Source organism: Sinocyclocheilus rhinocerous, unplaced genomic scaffold, assembly GCF_001515625.1.
Source record: "Sinocyclocheilus rhinocerous isolate Xijiao unplaced genomic scaffold, SAMN03320098_v1.1 scaffold1043, whole genome shotgun sequence".
Lineage (NCBI taxonomy): Eukaryota > Metazoa > Chordata > Actinopteri > Cypriniformes > Cyprinidae > Sinocyclocheilus > Sinocyclocheilus rhinocerous.
The window spans coordinates 1,633,269-1,648,809 of NW_015642610.1; the positions used below are offsets into that span (position 1 = coordinate 1,633,269).

Here is a 15,541-nt window from a genome sequence, read left to right on the forward strand (position 1 = left end):
CGGAAGTGAACTGTATTTAACCAGCACTGACAGTGTGAAGATTATTTAGAATGTATGTAAAACTGACATCTTAGAGACTTCTATCAGATGTTTGTACACAATAGATGCTTTCCAGATTACATCCCTTATATTTTAAAGGAAATTCTTTTAATATGATCAAATCGGAATACATGTTTGATATGTTCAGATTGCTTTCATGTGAATCGAGAAAACTGAACAGGTTTCTGCATGAAGCGGTTTAGTAGCTTACAGTAACACTTTCAACTGCCGGTAAATGTATTATGTACGTTATAATGTAGCATACACATTAATGGGTTGTTCTCGATTCGCAGCATAATACGAGTTTGGGAATGTTGATATGGCTGTGTGTTGGGGTGAGAGTGTAAAATTAGCTCAGTCAACGAAAACTGACACTACGGTGGCCTGAGTCCTCCTGTCCCTCGCGGACATGGCGGTGTTCTCTGCGGGTCACATTACAGGGGACACCGCCGCTGTTGCAGATTCATCCAAGCCATACTGTTTAGGACATAGTTAACGATGTGCTATTGTTTAAAAGTTGACAGAGGAAATCAAATAGGGCAGTATCCTTAACTGGGCTTACGAAAAAAACGGGGACACCTGTGACTCTTTTCCAAGTACGCAGCCTTGAGCTCAAGAATATTTGTAATCTATTTACAGCAGCCGCTGAGTAAGGCGAACTGCGCTCAACGAGACATGATCCCAACACGAAGCTGCACTCTCCATAACTGCTTTTTATTTTAAAATAACAACACCATATTTCGATTATCAAAATGGATCGTGTTTTGAAAGCGGAACGTGAGGGGGCAGAGCCAGAGATGGAGGAAATGCAGGACGTGGGGTCAGCAATAATGGATATCGACGGTGAAGAGGAGATTGAGGAACTTCATAAAAGGTAGTAGTTCCCAATGGGTGCTTTCTAGTTATAAAGTTTTACATAAAGGATCATTTCACCTAAGCCTTTTTAAATATGAATGTGCTCTTCCTCTTCAAATGAAACAGTTCACTACTAATTTGCGTGATCTATAAACCCCAAAGGGTTTGTTCAAAATCATACAAAAATACCCGTTTTGCTAATATATGTATTTTATATGTCTATTTGTATTTTATCATATTTACGTTTATTAGCATTTCCAAACAACATTTTAGGTAACCAAAAAAAGTTCGAACAATGTCGCGTTCGCCTGAGGTAACCATAGCAACAGTTTTGGACAATGCCTATGTCGCATTGTACCTAGCTATTTTTCCTGTACAGTCAACAAGACTTGCATTTTATAAGAAGTCCATTAAAAATACAATTGCTATATTTTATTAATATAGCCCATTCATTAACACTTTAATATTTTTTAAAATATCTTCATATTTAGTTCTAATTCTATGTCTGTAATTAGCAGATATTCTATCATCTACTTCTACTAATAATTTGTAACTTTTTTACAAGTAGAGTCCAAATATCATTAAGCACTAAACATGATATCCGCCATATCAGACTAGTATAACATTTCTTTGTTGAAACATTTCTAAACTCTTTTTGGTTAGTTTAAAGGAAGCTGTGCAAGATCCATCAGTGAAGCCTAAACTCCAGTGCCTGATGGTGGACCCATTGTTCTCCATGGTGACGGTACAGAGTGAGGACAGTGGGATAGTATGGGAGACTGCTTCCAGTAGATGCTCGACTCCATGGGCTTCAGAGGGAAGCTCGCCGTCTGAACAGTACAGCCTGGAAGGTTCTGGAACACAGGGGGATATTGTGATCATAATGGATGAAGACAGAATTAAGAGGAAAAAGACAAGCAGCAGAGGCAAGCTGGGTGACCGATTTAAAAAGATGAGCTCCAGACTGCCAAAAAGTCGGATAGGCGAGGAAAGACCCGCAATGATTGAGGTGTCCGTGCCGAACATCAGATCTGAAAACAATGAGGATGGTCAGTCTGCTGCAAGCAAGGATCAAGATCTTTTTAGTTTGATATCAGAGGGTTTTGAAATACTCAATATTGTTGTACCTTCAAAGCTCGCTACAGTAGATGAGGAAGATAGCTGTGAACTGGCGGAGAATTTGGCCTACTTGGATGATACCCCAAAATTAAAATCCAAACATAAGCATGAACCTGTTGCTACAAACAGTTGTCCTGGGAACATAGAGACAGACATTGAGGAAATAAAGCAAAATGAAAGCTTGAAAGAATCATCCCAGATCTCTGCTGATAAACAACCAAAGAAGGATGAAACTCATATGGACTATCTTGAAAAATTCACACTGTTAGATGAGCAGGCGTCTAGTGATATCACTGCACTGACAGAAAAACTTGTACCAGAAGTTACTGTCCAGCCGGAGGAAACTCAGCTGACTCAGAAAGAACCAAAAGCAAATGAAGCCGTTGATGAGGATTCCTTTGTAATTATCAGTGATGTTGAAATAGCAGGTGAACATCTTGATGAAGTGTTCTATGGAAGTAAGTTCAATTCAGAGCCTGTGGTTCCCCGTGAGTATGAGGACCGAAATGGAAGAACAGCAAAAGAGAGCTCTAAAACTCTGAAAGAGAGTGGAACGGTCTTATTTGGAAGTCAGGAATGTATCCTCACACCTGTATACCTCCCCACTGGACCGGCAAAGATCATAGATCCTATTCTTCTTGAGGAGCCACGAGCAATGTCCTTCCACTACTCAGACCTTTATGAGGATGCAGTAGGAGACCGAAAGAAAGAAGACGACTTCTCAGATACGGAGAGTGTCGTTTCCGAAAGGTCCTTCAAAAGGCGATACTCTGATTCTGATGATGGAGATGGTTATCTGGAGAAATTCATATTGAAGGATGAAACGCCAGTGGTTGCTAATGTAGCCGAGGCCAAAGGGGAGGAAGATGGGGGGAAATTTGCATGGTCACAAAGTGAATTTGAACTCTCTGGATGCTTAGAAAGAGCACAAGAAGAAAAAGATGAAGTACCTGTTGAACAACCATGTGTGCAGGATAAAAATGAAAGCGAAGCGCAGTGTGAGTCCACAGGACACTGTGTTCCACGAATTCAACCAGAGGTGGAAAAGATCGTTAGAAGAAACGTCACATCAGACGATTTGGCTGCGAAGCATAGTAAGAAAGATGAAAAGCAACGTGATGTCACTGTCATTGTCAAGGACAGTGTCATGACAAAAAGTGACCCCGATGACACACGACCTCGTGAAGTGGTTCAAGACTTTGAGCCAGAAAGCAAAACCACCAATAAAGAAGAACACAGTGGACAAGAACAAATAAGTCTGACTGCTCATATTCAAGTGCCTGGGGCTTTAGTGCATGAAGATGTTATTAAAGCTAAAAATGAATTTGAAATTCTGCCTGTTACAAAGAGCTCAGAGAAAATCCAGGCTGATGCACCACATGCAGTTGAAAACATTAGTGTTTCTGAGGTCGGTGTGGATAAACGTCACAAAGCAGCTGATGTCATTGCTGACATTCAGGAAACAAGTATTATTACTAAAGATGACAAAGGAGAGAATAATAAAAACCAGACACGAGGCAAAATTTTAGAACCAAATATAACTCAAAGGATTGATAAAGACATAGCAAAAAGAGAAGCGCCAGAAATATTTGCTCAGGAGGTTATCAGTATCAACGAACCGCTGTTAGATGAAACACAGCCTCCTAAAACTGAAGAAGCTTTGAAAGCAGAGGTCAAGCCTTCTGAAGAGTCTGAAACAATTACAACAGATGCTACTAAAACTGAACATTCTGTATCTGAATCCTTAGAAAATGACTCCCATGTCCATGAAAGTGGGGAAATACTTGCTGTAGTTGAGGATAAAGTGAGTGAAGGATTAATACCTAAGAAGGAGGAACAAGAGCAAGTAATTGACAGAATTGGTGCAGCAAAAGAGGTTGAGGCCCATATCGGTACAGCAAAAGTGTTAACAGAACTTGAAATGAAGCCAGAGTCTGAAATTACATCAGTCCAGAGAGCTTCAGAAAAATCACATCCATGTGAAACAGATACAGCAAACACTGAGCTTCAGACTAAACCTCAGATTACAAGTGAGGAGAAAATGTATCCAGAATTACAAAATGAATTCGGTGCAACAAACGAGAAAGCCAAAGCGGACACGGGTGCAGATAGGCCAACAAATGAGGCCCCAGTGCTAAAACAAAGGCTGGAAAAGCAAAAGGGACATATTGACATACCTGAGATTGAACCTGGGGTTGCAGAAAAACATGGAAAAGTTGAGGAAATCAAGGTAGATGTTACAGAGGAAGCAAATCAGAAAGCCGGCACCACAAAAGAGCCTGTTCAGCATGAGATACCTGCAGAGAAAAGAGTGACAACAGAGATGAAAGAAATTATTGATTCAAGACAAGGATATAACTTATTGTTAGCCAATGACATGGAGGCATCTGCGCAAGAAAGCATAGAAGAGATGAGAGTAGCAGAAGATGTAGAGGACTCATCAAATATAAGGCTGCCACCTGTTGTACCAACAAAGAAGGTACAGGTAGAAGAACATAGTGAAATAAATGATGTGGCCATATTAACCAGAGAGATCCCAGTGAAAGAATCATCCACTGGTCAGACAGATATTGAGAATAAGATGTTACCTTTAACATCAACAGAAACATTGGAGGAAGGGAAGAAAACACATATGAATGATAGGCAGATTGACGATTTAACAGACCTACCAGAGCCCATTTTGCTGCCTCCTCCAGTTGATGAGGACGACAACTCAGCAATGAGAGTTTCACCTTTAGAGCCAGAGGATAGTGGGAAAGTTTTTGAAGATATACATAGAGGAAGCCTAAGTAGGAACAAAGGTGTCTTCTCACAATTGCGAAGTTTTACCCCTCAAGAGGACCTGTCGGCCTTGAGCTGCGACCCAGATTTGCAGCAGGAAATTGCGGAGGAGCTTGATTATGAGATGGTCACCGAACAAGAGGCAAGACAGTCTGAACAAGCTATAGCTGAGGATGGGCACCGTGAACAAGTTCAACTGTCAGATCAAACCCTGGAAACCAGCTTTGAATTTGTTGAGGATTTAGATAGTGCCCAGATGGCGGAATATGAACAAGAGGAACTTGAAATTCAACCAATGGATGCGTTCTGCCTTGTTTGTCGTTGCCCAGTACTGCTGAGTGAGGCTGAGCATCGAAACCATGAGATGGCCTCTTTGGATGAGGCCTTTGACAGTCTTAAGGTAAGCTACGTTCCCTGTACTTTGAAAGAGTGCTAAGACATTATTTCCTGACATCAGCTTGACATCTGATCTTTCTCAGCTGGCCTGTTTGGAGAGCTTACATTATGAAGTCACTGATTGCTCAAGTGTTTTATACAGAAGGGCTCTTCCAGTGTCTAAACTTTCCAAATGATAAAAACACATAATCAGCTGTAAAACAAACTACAATTTGTTGACTATACAAGAATGTTTAAGTATGCATCAGTTAGAGACAGTGAAAGATTGTTTACTTTTATTGGCCTTTGACAGTATTCATAGCAGATGAGTCAGAAGCGACTGACTCACAGCAAGCCCTGAAATGTCCCTTTCTGAACGTAGACAGCTGTTTCCATGATTCATCTGTAGTTTATTCCAAAGGACTGCACCAATGTGATTTGGCATTTGCAAGTATGAACAATCCAAAAGAGAAATTATATTTGCAAGAATGAAAGGAATAGAAGTTGCTCAATCGTTCAAGATGAATGCTGAATATGTTGTGTAATTTCCATTGTGTTCTGTACCTCAGAATGTTTAATGTTGTCTGTCTAATGAATTTCCCATGTGATAATGTTTTCAGAATCAGCTGAGTGAACTGATATCAGTTTTACAAGGAAGATCAGAGAATATTGAAGACTTTGTATCTGAGCTTGAGCTGGCATACAATACAGTGGAGGTATTTATATTGAAATGTGTTCATTTAAACATATGCAACATGTCCTGTACCATTTGTGGTTTTCACTTTGTGGACTATAAGACAAGTCATATCTAGAGGCCAAAATATCTTAAGAAACCTATAAATATTTTGTTGGACAGTGGAGGACCAAGAATAAGGTCAAAAAGATTGAGAAACACTGCCCTAGAAAATGTGTAGCAATGTCCTGAGAACCACCCACAACATCTTAGCATTGTGGAGGCGAATTTTGCACTCACAAAAATCTAGAGTGAGAGTTTTTAGTGTTTACGTTAGTGCACTGTCAGCTTGGGGATGCTATTAAGGCGAGAAAGGTTACTGCGAACTTATGTGCAGCTTTATTGTGCTGTTCTCACAGGAGAACTTTAATGATGGGGACAAGATCATAAAGGAGCACAATGAGGAGGTGGTGAAGCTGTTGATGGATCAGTATAATGAGATGTCTCAGGCCATGGAGGAGGAGAAAAAGGCCAAACTGGAGCAGCTGTACGACCAGATTGTCTCATTCCAGGAGAATATCGACAAGGCCAAGGAGACGATGGAGATGACAGCTAAGGAGGAGGAAGAGACGGACCCGCTTAAGTTTCTTTCTGTGAGGCTTACCTCATTTGTGTGTTAGTTACTCTCTTAAAGTAGGTCACACATTAAGATTAGTTTTAACGTATTGATTTTGTCCAAGGCCATAATTGCACTGAAAGCATTTTTAAAGTGCTTAGCTAAGATTTGTTAAGAGAGACGATGACCTGTATCTAGAACGGTTTTTGTAGTCTAATCAAACCACTTTTTCACCCCTTCTCAGTCATCAAAAGATATCAATATAAGGTAACTGAATGGCCTGAATTTATGTTGCATCAGTGGCTTGCTAACATCGAATGCTAATTACAATACTTCAAAAATGATTTGCATATTAAATCAATCAAAACAGAAGCTTGTTGTAATTGCCTTGTTGAGTTTGGTGTGTTCAAAGCCTTTAAATGAATAGAAATCAACTTATTTACTGCATGGGGTTTTCACATGCTATGAAAATATTGTGATAAGCTGGATTTCTTCTTAGTTTTGCAGCGTCTCCTTCCAGTGATCCTTCTATTCATTTTTTAAATAGGTTGAATACAGCTTTGGAATCCACCATGTCACTTGAACTTGGTCCACGAGGGCTGCTGGTTTTTGAGGATTACGCCAAGGGCAAATCAGGCAATGGGAGGAAAAACAGACAAGCCATTCCAGGTGCGCCTCAGCCAAGATTTCCATTGCAAATAAACACCCTTCACTTTTTACTGACTTGAATTATCACTCATTTTGTAGTGCCTCAGAAACCACATCTTCAGCCTCAACAGGCCAATTCTGCAACCAGCACTTCCGTCACTGTGTATTGGAAAGTTAATGAGGATGATATTATTGACTGCTTCCAAGTCTACTGCATGGAAGAGCCACAAGGAGGTTAGACTAAAGGGAGAACAGGATTTTACCATCCACTCTAAAACACACACACACACACACACACAGACACACAAAAAGTGTGGTCACAAGTTTGGTGTTGGTAAGATTTTTAAATGTTATTTGCTCAAAAAAGTAAAGTAAAATCAGTAATATTGTGAAATGTTAAAATAACTGTTTTCTATGTTAATATTTATTTAAATGTATATATATTTTATTTCAAATGTAATAATATATTTTTTTTCCTATGATGGAAAAAGCTACATTTTCAGCATCATTACTCCAGTCTTCAGTGTCACATGATACTTCAGAAATCATTATAATATGATGATTTGATGCTTAAGAAACATTTCTTATTATTTAATTTAGAAAACTGTTGTGCTGCATATATTTATATTTTTGTGGAAGCCATGATAATTGTTTTTAGGATTCTTTGGTGAATAGAAAGTTCAAACGAACTTTTATCTGAAATCTTTTGTAACATTATGAATGTCTTTACTGTCACTTTTAATCAATTTAATGCGTATATATAAAACACCGTTACAACACGTGGGTTAAATAACTGTTAAGATCATTTACTCACCCTCACGTCATTCCAAGCTTGTATTACTTACTTACTTCTGTGGAACACAAAAGAAGATTTTTTTGAACATTTTGAAAAAAGTTTTTGTTCATACAGTGAAATTCAAAGGTGTCCAGTGTTGTTTTGGACCACACTAACTTTCATTGTATGGCATAAATCTGTTGAAGGTAAAAATATTTAAGCATAAACTATCCCTTTAACATTCAAACAAAAACCCGCCAATCTTACTAATGAAAACACGTATTAGTATGTAAAAGGATGTCAGTGGGATGCTCCGAGCAGCCACGTGCTTCAGTTAAACTGTGTTAAATGTAATTAAATCTGCAGCGATCTCAGAGGAATACAGGGTGACTGTGAAGGAGAGCTACTGTAATCTAGAAGAGCTGGAACCAGATAAGTGTTATAAAGTGTGGGTGATGGCGGTGAACTACACAGGCTGCAGCATGCCGAGTGAGAGACTACCCTTCAGAACCGGTCAGTTACTCAGCATGTAAATCCCCTCTCACTCGCATGATGTTTGTGAGAGCAATAGGTCATGCTGTCATATATATGTATGTCATAATATACAGGTGCATCTCAATAAATTAGAATGTCGTGGAAAAGTTCATTTATTTCAGTAATTCAACTCAAATTGTGAAACTCGTGTATTAAATAAATTCAATGCACACAGACTGAAGTAGTTTAAGTCTTTGGTTCTTTTAATTGTGATGATTTTGGCTCACATTTAACAAAAACCCACCAACTCACTATCTCAACAAATTAGAATACTCCATGACTTAAACTACTTCAGTCTGTGTGCACTGAATTTATTTAATACACGAGTTTCACAATTTGAGTTGAATTACTGAAATAAATGAACTTTTCCACGACATTCTAATTTATTGAGATGCACCTGTATAAATTTATAATGAGATGACTGACTATGTGGTCACTGACACTGAATGTGAATGCAAAGTGTAAGTGTTTTTAATCCAGATTAAATATGCAATGTTCACATTTAGCGAAACAAACTTAGTGGTTATTCTGTTTTTGATCAGTAACTCACCGTGTTTCTCCAGCTCCTTCTGTTCCGGTGATCCAGACAGAACAGTGCACAGTGCTGTGGGACACGGCCACACTGCGTTGGAGCGCCGTTCAGCCCAGCGCTGTGGACAGCTTCATACTGGAGTATTGCCGCCAATACGCATGTGAGAGAGAGGGACTCAGGTAAACAGTTAACCGGTCTTATACTCAGCTCTCTGTACAAGCATAAACAGCACTAGGGGTCAAGAGCAAAATGGCCAAATATGATACCATCTTTTTTATGTTTTGGTTAACTTTTTTATTTCAAAGTCACCATGAATTCAAAATTGACAATTCTAATCAGTGTTATTTTAATATTTTTGAAATACTATTATAGTTTTTATTATTATTTTGATAATAATCTTTATTATTATTGTATTTTCTGTCTTTATTTTAATTTTAGTTAAAGTTTAAGTAATTTTGTGTATTTTTGTCATTTTATTTGTTTTAGGGGTTTTCTTATGTCTATATAGTTTTTATGCATTTTTATTTTAGTTTTAGTTATTTAGTAAATCAAGTTAAACTAAAGGAAAATGAGAAATGTTGCTTTGACAACTAGCTGAAATTAAATAAGTTTGTTTCATATTTTATTTTATTTCAGTTAAAGTTTATTTCATGTAATGAAAGATTTTTAGTTAACTATATTAACCCAGATTCAAATGTTTATTTTTTTATGGAATATTATATTATATTATTTGAATTATATATCATCAATTATATCATCAATTTATCAGTGCACATTTTTTTAAAGGGATAGTTCACCCAAAAATGAAAATTACCCCATGATTTACTCACCTTCAAGCCATCCTAGGTGTATATGACTTTCTTCTTTCAGATGAATACAATCGGAGTTATATTAAAAATGGTCCTGCCTCTTCCAAGCTTTATAATGGCAATGAATGGGGGCTAGATTTTGAAGCCCAAAAAAGTGCATCCATCCATCATAAAAAGTGCTCCATGCGACTCTGGGGGGTTAATAAAGGCCTTCTGAAGTGAAATGATGCGTTTATGAAAAATATCCATATTTAAAACTTTATAAACGTAATCTCTAGCTTCCGCTAACTGTCGTACGCACGTTCGTGAGAGAGTGGCGTTCCAGTGGAGGATGTAGGCGTAGCGTAAACTCCTGTGAGAAGTGGCGACCGCGGAAGCGCAGAGGAGAGCGCAAAACAAAACAAGTACAAAACGAGGATTTGTAAAGAAAAATGTCAGAGGATTTCGAAATAAGCCAAGAGGAGACTGGTTTTCCTTTGCTGTAAACAAAATTTGGTTCTTGCGAGACTAGCATATTCTCACCGGAGCCTACGCTACACCTACATCCTACATCATCCGCTGGAGTTAAGTGAAGTGGTGAAGTGAATATTTTAACCTTTTTTGACATCAAACATAACATCAAATATACTTATTGATTGCCATCAGTAGCATTTGCTACAAATATTTTATATAGCATATTTCACTAAGAGCTTATATACTCAAATCCGTTGAACACTCAGATAAAGTTTCCCATGATTTTTCAAGGGTGCACATCTGAGCAGGGTAAAGAGAGGTTACATCTGCACTTATTGAAAACAGTCTCTCCTTACACAGATCCATATCAGGGATAAAAGGCTATGAGCAGAGAGTCCTCCTTCAGCCCAATGAAAATTACCTCTTCTACATCAAATCAGTGAATGCCGGAGGGGCCAGTGAGCAGAGCGAGGCGTCCCTTATCTCCACCAGAGGTCAGATTCACTGCTATTACAACATCAGTCTAAGATTCTCATACTGTATTATTCCTATTAAAGTGCAGTTACATTTACCTGTTGTTTACAAAGTTCCATGGACAAAATCCAGTCGTAACAAGAGAAGCATGGCAATATTTGACAGCATCACTAAATTCTCACTTTTCAAATGATGTTCATTCTGTTTTTTGGTAATTGGTTGTTGTATGTTAAGGTACAAGGTTACACTTCCTCAGCGAAACGGCCAACTCAGTGCTGCAGGTTTCAGAGGACAGGAACTCAGTAGAGTACCCACATATATATATATATATATATATATATATAACATTTTTTTTACTTGTTCTTAGATGTCCAGCTGTTATGGGTGAGCTTTTACCTTCTCTTGGATATTACTACTGGGAGACGCATGTGTCAAAATGCAAAGCCTACCGCATCGGCATTGCATATCAAACTGTATCACAAACCAGCACACTGGGGGAGAACAGTGCTTCCTGGTGTCTGCCCTTATCTCCACCAGAGGTCAGATTCACCGCTATTATAACATCAATCTAAAATTCTCATACGATATTATTCCTATTAAAGTGCAGTCACGCTTATCTGTTGTTTGGCAAAGTTTCATGCGAATGGGATTTTTTTTCCAGAATTTCTTTAATGTGACCATACCTTTAGTTAGTGATTTAAAACATGCCCATTTTTGATAGCATTACTAAATTCTCACTTATAATATGATAAAATGTTAATTCTGTTTGTTAATTGGTGATTGGTGAATGCTGTTGTATGATAAGGTACAAGGTTCCACTTCCTCAGTGAAAAGGCCAACTCACTGCTGAAGGTTTCAGAGGACAGGAACTCAGTAGAGTACCCACATGACAGCTACAATAAAATGTCCTCTATCATAGAGTAAGTACCTCAAACAATTGTTTTAACTATTACAAAACTAACACTGAAAACACAACAAATTATATGTCCTGTTTAATTTGCAACTTCAAAATTCATGACATATGCTGTTTTCAGTGATGCACAAAAGCACAAGTGTCTTGAGTTACAGCAAATGCCTACATCTATAAGGTATCCCATTCATGTATTTGTGCATGCGTTTCATTATCCTAAAGAGGATAGCCTATCCATTAGATGTAAAAGTCATGGAATTTTTTACCAAACTCTGTCCAGCTAGAAAAGTGTGTTTATTTAATATCTGCTCATTTCAGTTTAAATAAACAGCCTGGTAGGACATTTCGTAGCTCCATTCCAAACTGTGGAAACACTGTGTAATTAAGGCTCTTTGGCAATCAGGAAGGTAAATTAACTGGTGCCTTCAAAAAGAATCAAAATGCCCCTTTGGTATAAATCTTAAAAAAATGTGTTCTCTCATTAAATCTGTTCTCTCATTAAAAAAGTTCTCTCGGCCTTCCATAAAACCTTTAAAAATAGTCTTTTGTACTTCGAAAAATCCCCGGTCTACAACTGTGAAAGGTACTGTGTACATTGTCTATGATGTTAGAGTTTGCAAATCAGCAACTAGAGTCCTGTCAAGCCCTAGCCAACGGAAAGAACAATTTTATGAGTGCATCTGCAGAAAATGTGAGCACAAAGATGATACTATAGATGCTTTTCAATGAAACCAAGTTGTTTAAATCGGAATTTGGTTTTATTGAGAACACATAGTCTTGGGTTGTGCTCTAATTGCTTTTAAAGGTACAATAAGTCATTTTCCCCAAAGGTTTACACCTACAAAAGTGATGTACATATGATGTGAAGACTGCAGCCATATCAGTGACCTAGAAAAGGCTGTTTTATTCCATATAAATAGTGAGATCACAAACTATTTTGGTTCTGTAATTAATCAGTCATGGGTGACAAAAACTCCTCAGAACAGGGTATTTCTACAATGGAATCAATGTGTTTATATAACATTGCATATATACTACTGTTCAAAAGTTTGGGGTTGGTAAGATTTTTGAATTTAAGATTTTTGAAAGTCTCTCAAGACTGCATTTATTTGTACAAAAATACAGTAAAAACAGTAATATTGTGAATTGTGAAATATTATTACAAATTAAAATAACTGTTTTCTCTATTTTATAAATGTAATTTATTCCTGTGATGGCAAAGCTGTATTTTCAACAACATTTTTTAATGTTGAAAACATTTGTGCTGCTTAATATTTTTGTGGAAAGCAAAATCTTTTTCAGGATTCTTTCATTCTTCATCAATTTCCTTACTGATAAATATATAATTTGACATATTTATTATGTTGTATTTTATAATATATATTGTATTTATATTATTTGATATATTTATTGTGTCGCATAACCCTTCGTCTCTCCAGCTGCAGATTTGAGCTGCTTCATGACAGCGTGGAGTCTGACATCTTTGTCATGGACATACCTGCGCGGGTCGGCACTCTGTTGGACTACAGCCAGGGTCGGCTCTTCTTCTTTAATGCTCAGAACGGGCAGCTCTTGGGCACTTTTCGGCACACCTTCACTCAGCCCTGCCACCCTGTGTTTGTCCTGGAGCAGCCGGGGAATCTAGAACTAAACATGACCATGGAGGTGCCGGAGTTTGTTAAGCACTGCTAGTTTACACAACTGAAGCCTCGAAGCTCTGGGCTTGCTTGTGCCACAGGATATGAATCAAGTGCTTCTTTCTTAATAGTAATAAAATGAAACAATATTGTGCTGAAGAACTGAAGAATTGCTCAGTTCTAAGAAATGGTGTGACTGAAGAGATTATGAGGAACATTTAGTTTGGGTGACCATAATGAGAAATATTTAGTCAGAGTGACTGTACATCCTCTTTTTCAGAGACGTGTCCTGGCCAGGATTTCTAAATTACCCAAAATGTGTTGGTTTGGGCTTTGTTTTCCTATTGTTTTCATACTTGCTGAAGGTAATGACCAGTAGCGTGCAGGCATTGTACTTAATCAACCAATCGTGGCATGCGTGAAGGTGGGATCTACAGAGAATGGTCAAAGCAATACAAATACGCATACATGTAATTTATGAAGACCGTAGAGAGCATGTCCAAAGGAAATCAAAGCCAAAACCCAGACATTTTAGGCAATTTAGAAATCCCAGCCGCAGGACATGTCCAGGAAAAAGGACATATGGTCATCCTAATTGAGTTTTGTGAAAGGAAGGATTGTTTTTGAAGCTGTGCTTTTAAATCCCTCCAGAAACTAGTTTTTTTTGGAGCTGTTGCGTTGTTTTTGTATATATGACACAGAAAGTGCATGCAACCAGTTTTGTTGCTTCTCATACAGTATATGATCACATGATGTGCAGACATTCATATTCAGTGTCAGTGTATTTATTTTGGAGGCTACAGGCTTCCAGGTTGTTTGAATAAAATGAATAGATGTTGGCACTGCTAATAACATGCTTTCATTGCTGAATTCTCCCTCAGTGGAGGACACGTGTTTTGAGATGATGGGCAAGGCATCACAAATGAGTGATGAAAATATTTATTTTTCTGTGGTTTACTGTATTTAAAAGATTTGGTAGGAAAAGGTCATTTCACTCCAGTTTACATTTTAAATCGTTGCTGGTCAGGATCTCGCTTAATCACAAACTAAGCAAAGGGAAATGAGTAAAGAGATTTTAGTTTTCACTTCCAATGGATCATCGCAGTATCGTGTGCGTATTTTCGTTCTTTTCTGCTCTGAAAGCTTCACTGTATGACAGTCAAAATCAGTTACAATCACTTGCATAAGAGAAAACACATTTTAATTCGATTTATAGTCTAATGGACACAGTGCAGGGATAGCACTTCATTTTCAAGTTGTTGTCTGTTTTGTAAAATTATTCTTTTAAAATGTTCTGTTGTCTAATCATTTAGTAGTGGTATAAATGAGTCTGCTTGTATATTTATTTGTATTTCTGAAAACGACTGGACTGAATTAAAATGTTAACAAAGCTTCTGAGTATTTTTAGTGTCACTTAGATGTTTGAAAATGTTTTTCCATCAGAGATGTTTTAATGAACAAAGAATTAAGCTTATAGATGAATTAAAATGTTAAGAAGTTTGGGGTCAGTGAGATTTTTAATGTTTAGGCTCACCAATGCTGGATTTATCTGATAAAAAATCATATGAAATAATAATGAAGCTATATTTACTGATTTGCTGAATATTATTTGATTATTATTTCAAATATATTTTTTTAAATAACAGTTTTCTATTTTAATATATTTTTAAAATGTGATTTATTCCTATGATGGCAAAGCTGAATTTTCAGCAGCCATTAATCCAGTCTTCAGTGTCACATGATCCTTCAGAAATCATGCTAATATGATTTGGTGCTCGATTTTTTTTTATTTTATCCATTATCACTAATGTTGAAAACATGTTGTGCTGCTAATTTTTGTAGAAACCATAATACATTTTTAGGAGTCTTTGATTAATAATAAAGTTTATTCGTAACAATGTTTAAATAAAAATAATAAATTCATTGTTAAAAAATCTTTCTGACCCCAAATATTTGATTAGATATATAATTTTTTTTGTTATTAAGCCCTCTTCTTTCCAGCCGTAAAATCTTAATTCATCATAGATGGTGGTAAAGACCAAAAAGCCAGCAAAACAAAGGGGGAAAAATCTCCTGTCCTTTCCATTTTGTTGAGGGAATGTGAATATTTGGGGAGTGGTGAGTTGTAATAGCTTCCATGTGACAGCCCTACAGCTGTCTCTCTATTACTGCCACATTTAAAGGATGAATGAACGGAAAGTTTTGCAATGTGTTAGTATTGTTCATTCAAAGAGCATAAATAAGTTCTTAAAGGAACACTCCACTATTTTTGAAAATAGGCTCCTTTTCCAACTCCCCTAGAGTTAAACAG

At 37.3% G+C, this 15,541-nt stretch overlaps 1 protein-coding gene across 1 annotated transcript; it reads left to right on the forward strand.

The window, feature by feature from the left end:
* The first annotated feature begins 541 nt into the window (after window positions 1-541).
* On the forward strand, window positions 542-14,465 carry LOC107756304 (cardiomyopathy-associated protein 5-like). Its single transcript, XM_016573341.1, has 13 exons — window positions 542-913; window positions 1,558-5,194; window positions 5,790-5,885; window positions 6,262-6,495; window positions 6,703-6,725; window positions 7,006-7,127; window positions 7,206-7,340; window positions 8,248-8,394; window positions 8,979-9,126; window positions 10,570-10,703; window positions 10,918-11,222; window positions 11,752-11,771; window positions 13,033-14,465. Exons 1-13 carry the CDS (start codon window positions 792-794, stop codon window positions 13,283-13,285), a joined length of 5,376 nt encoding a protein of 1,791 aa, XP_016428827.1. The 5' UTR covers window positions 542-791; the 3' UTR covers window positions 13,286-14,465.
* The last annotated feature ends 1,076 nt before the right edge of the window (window positions 14,466-15,541 follow it).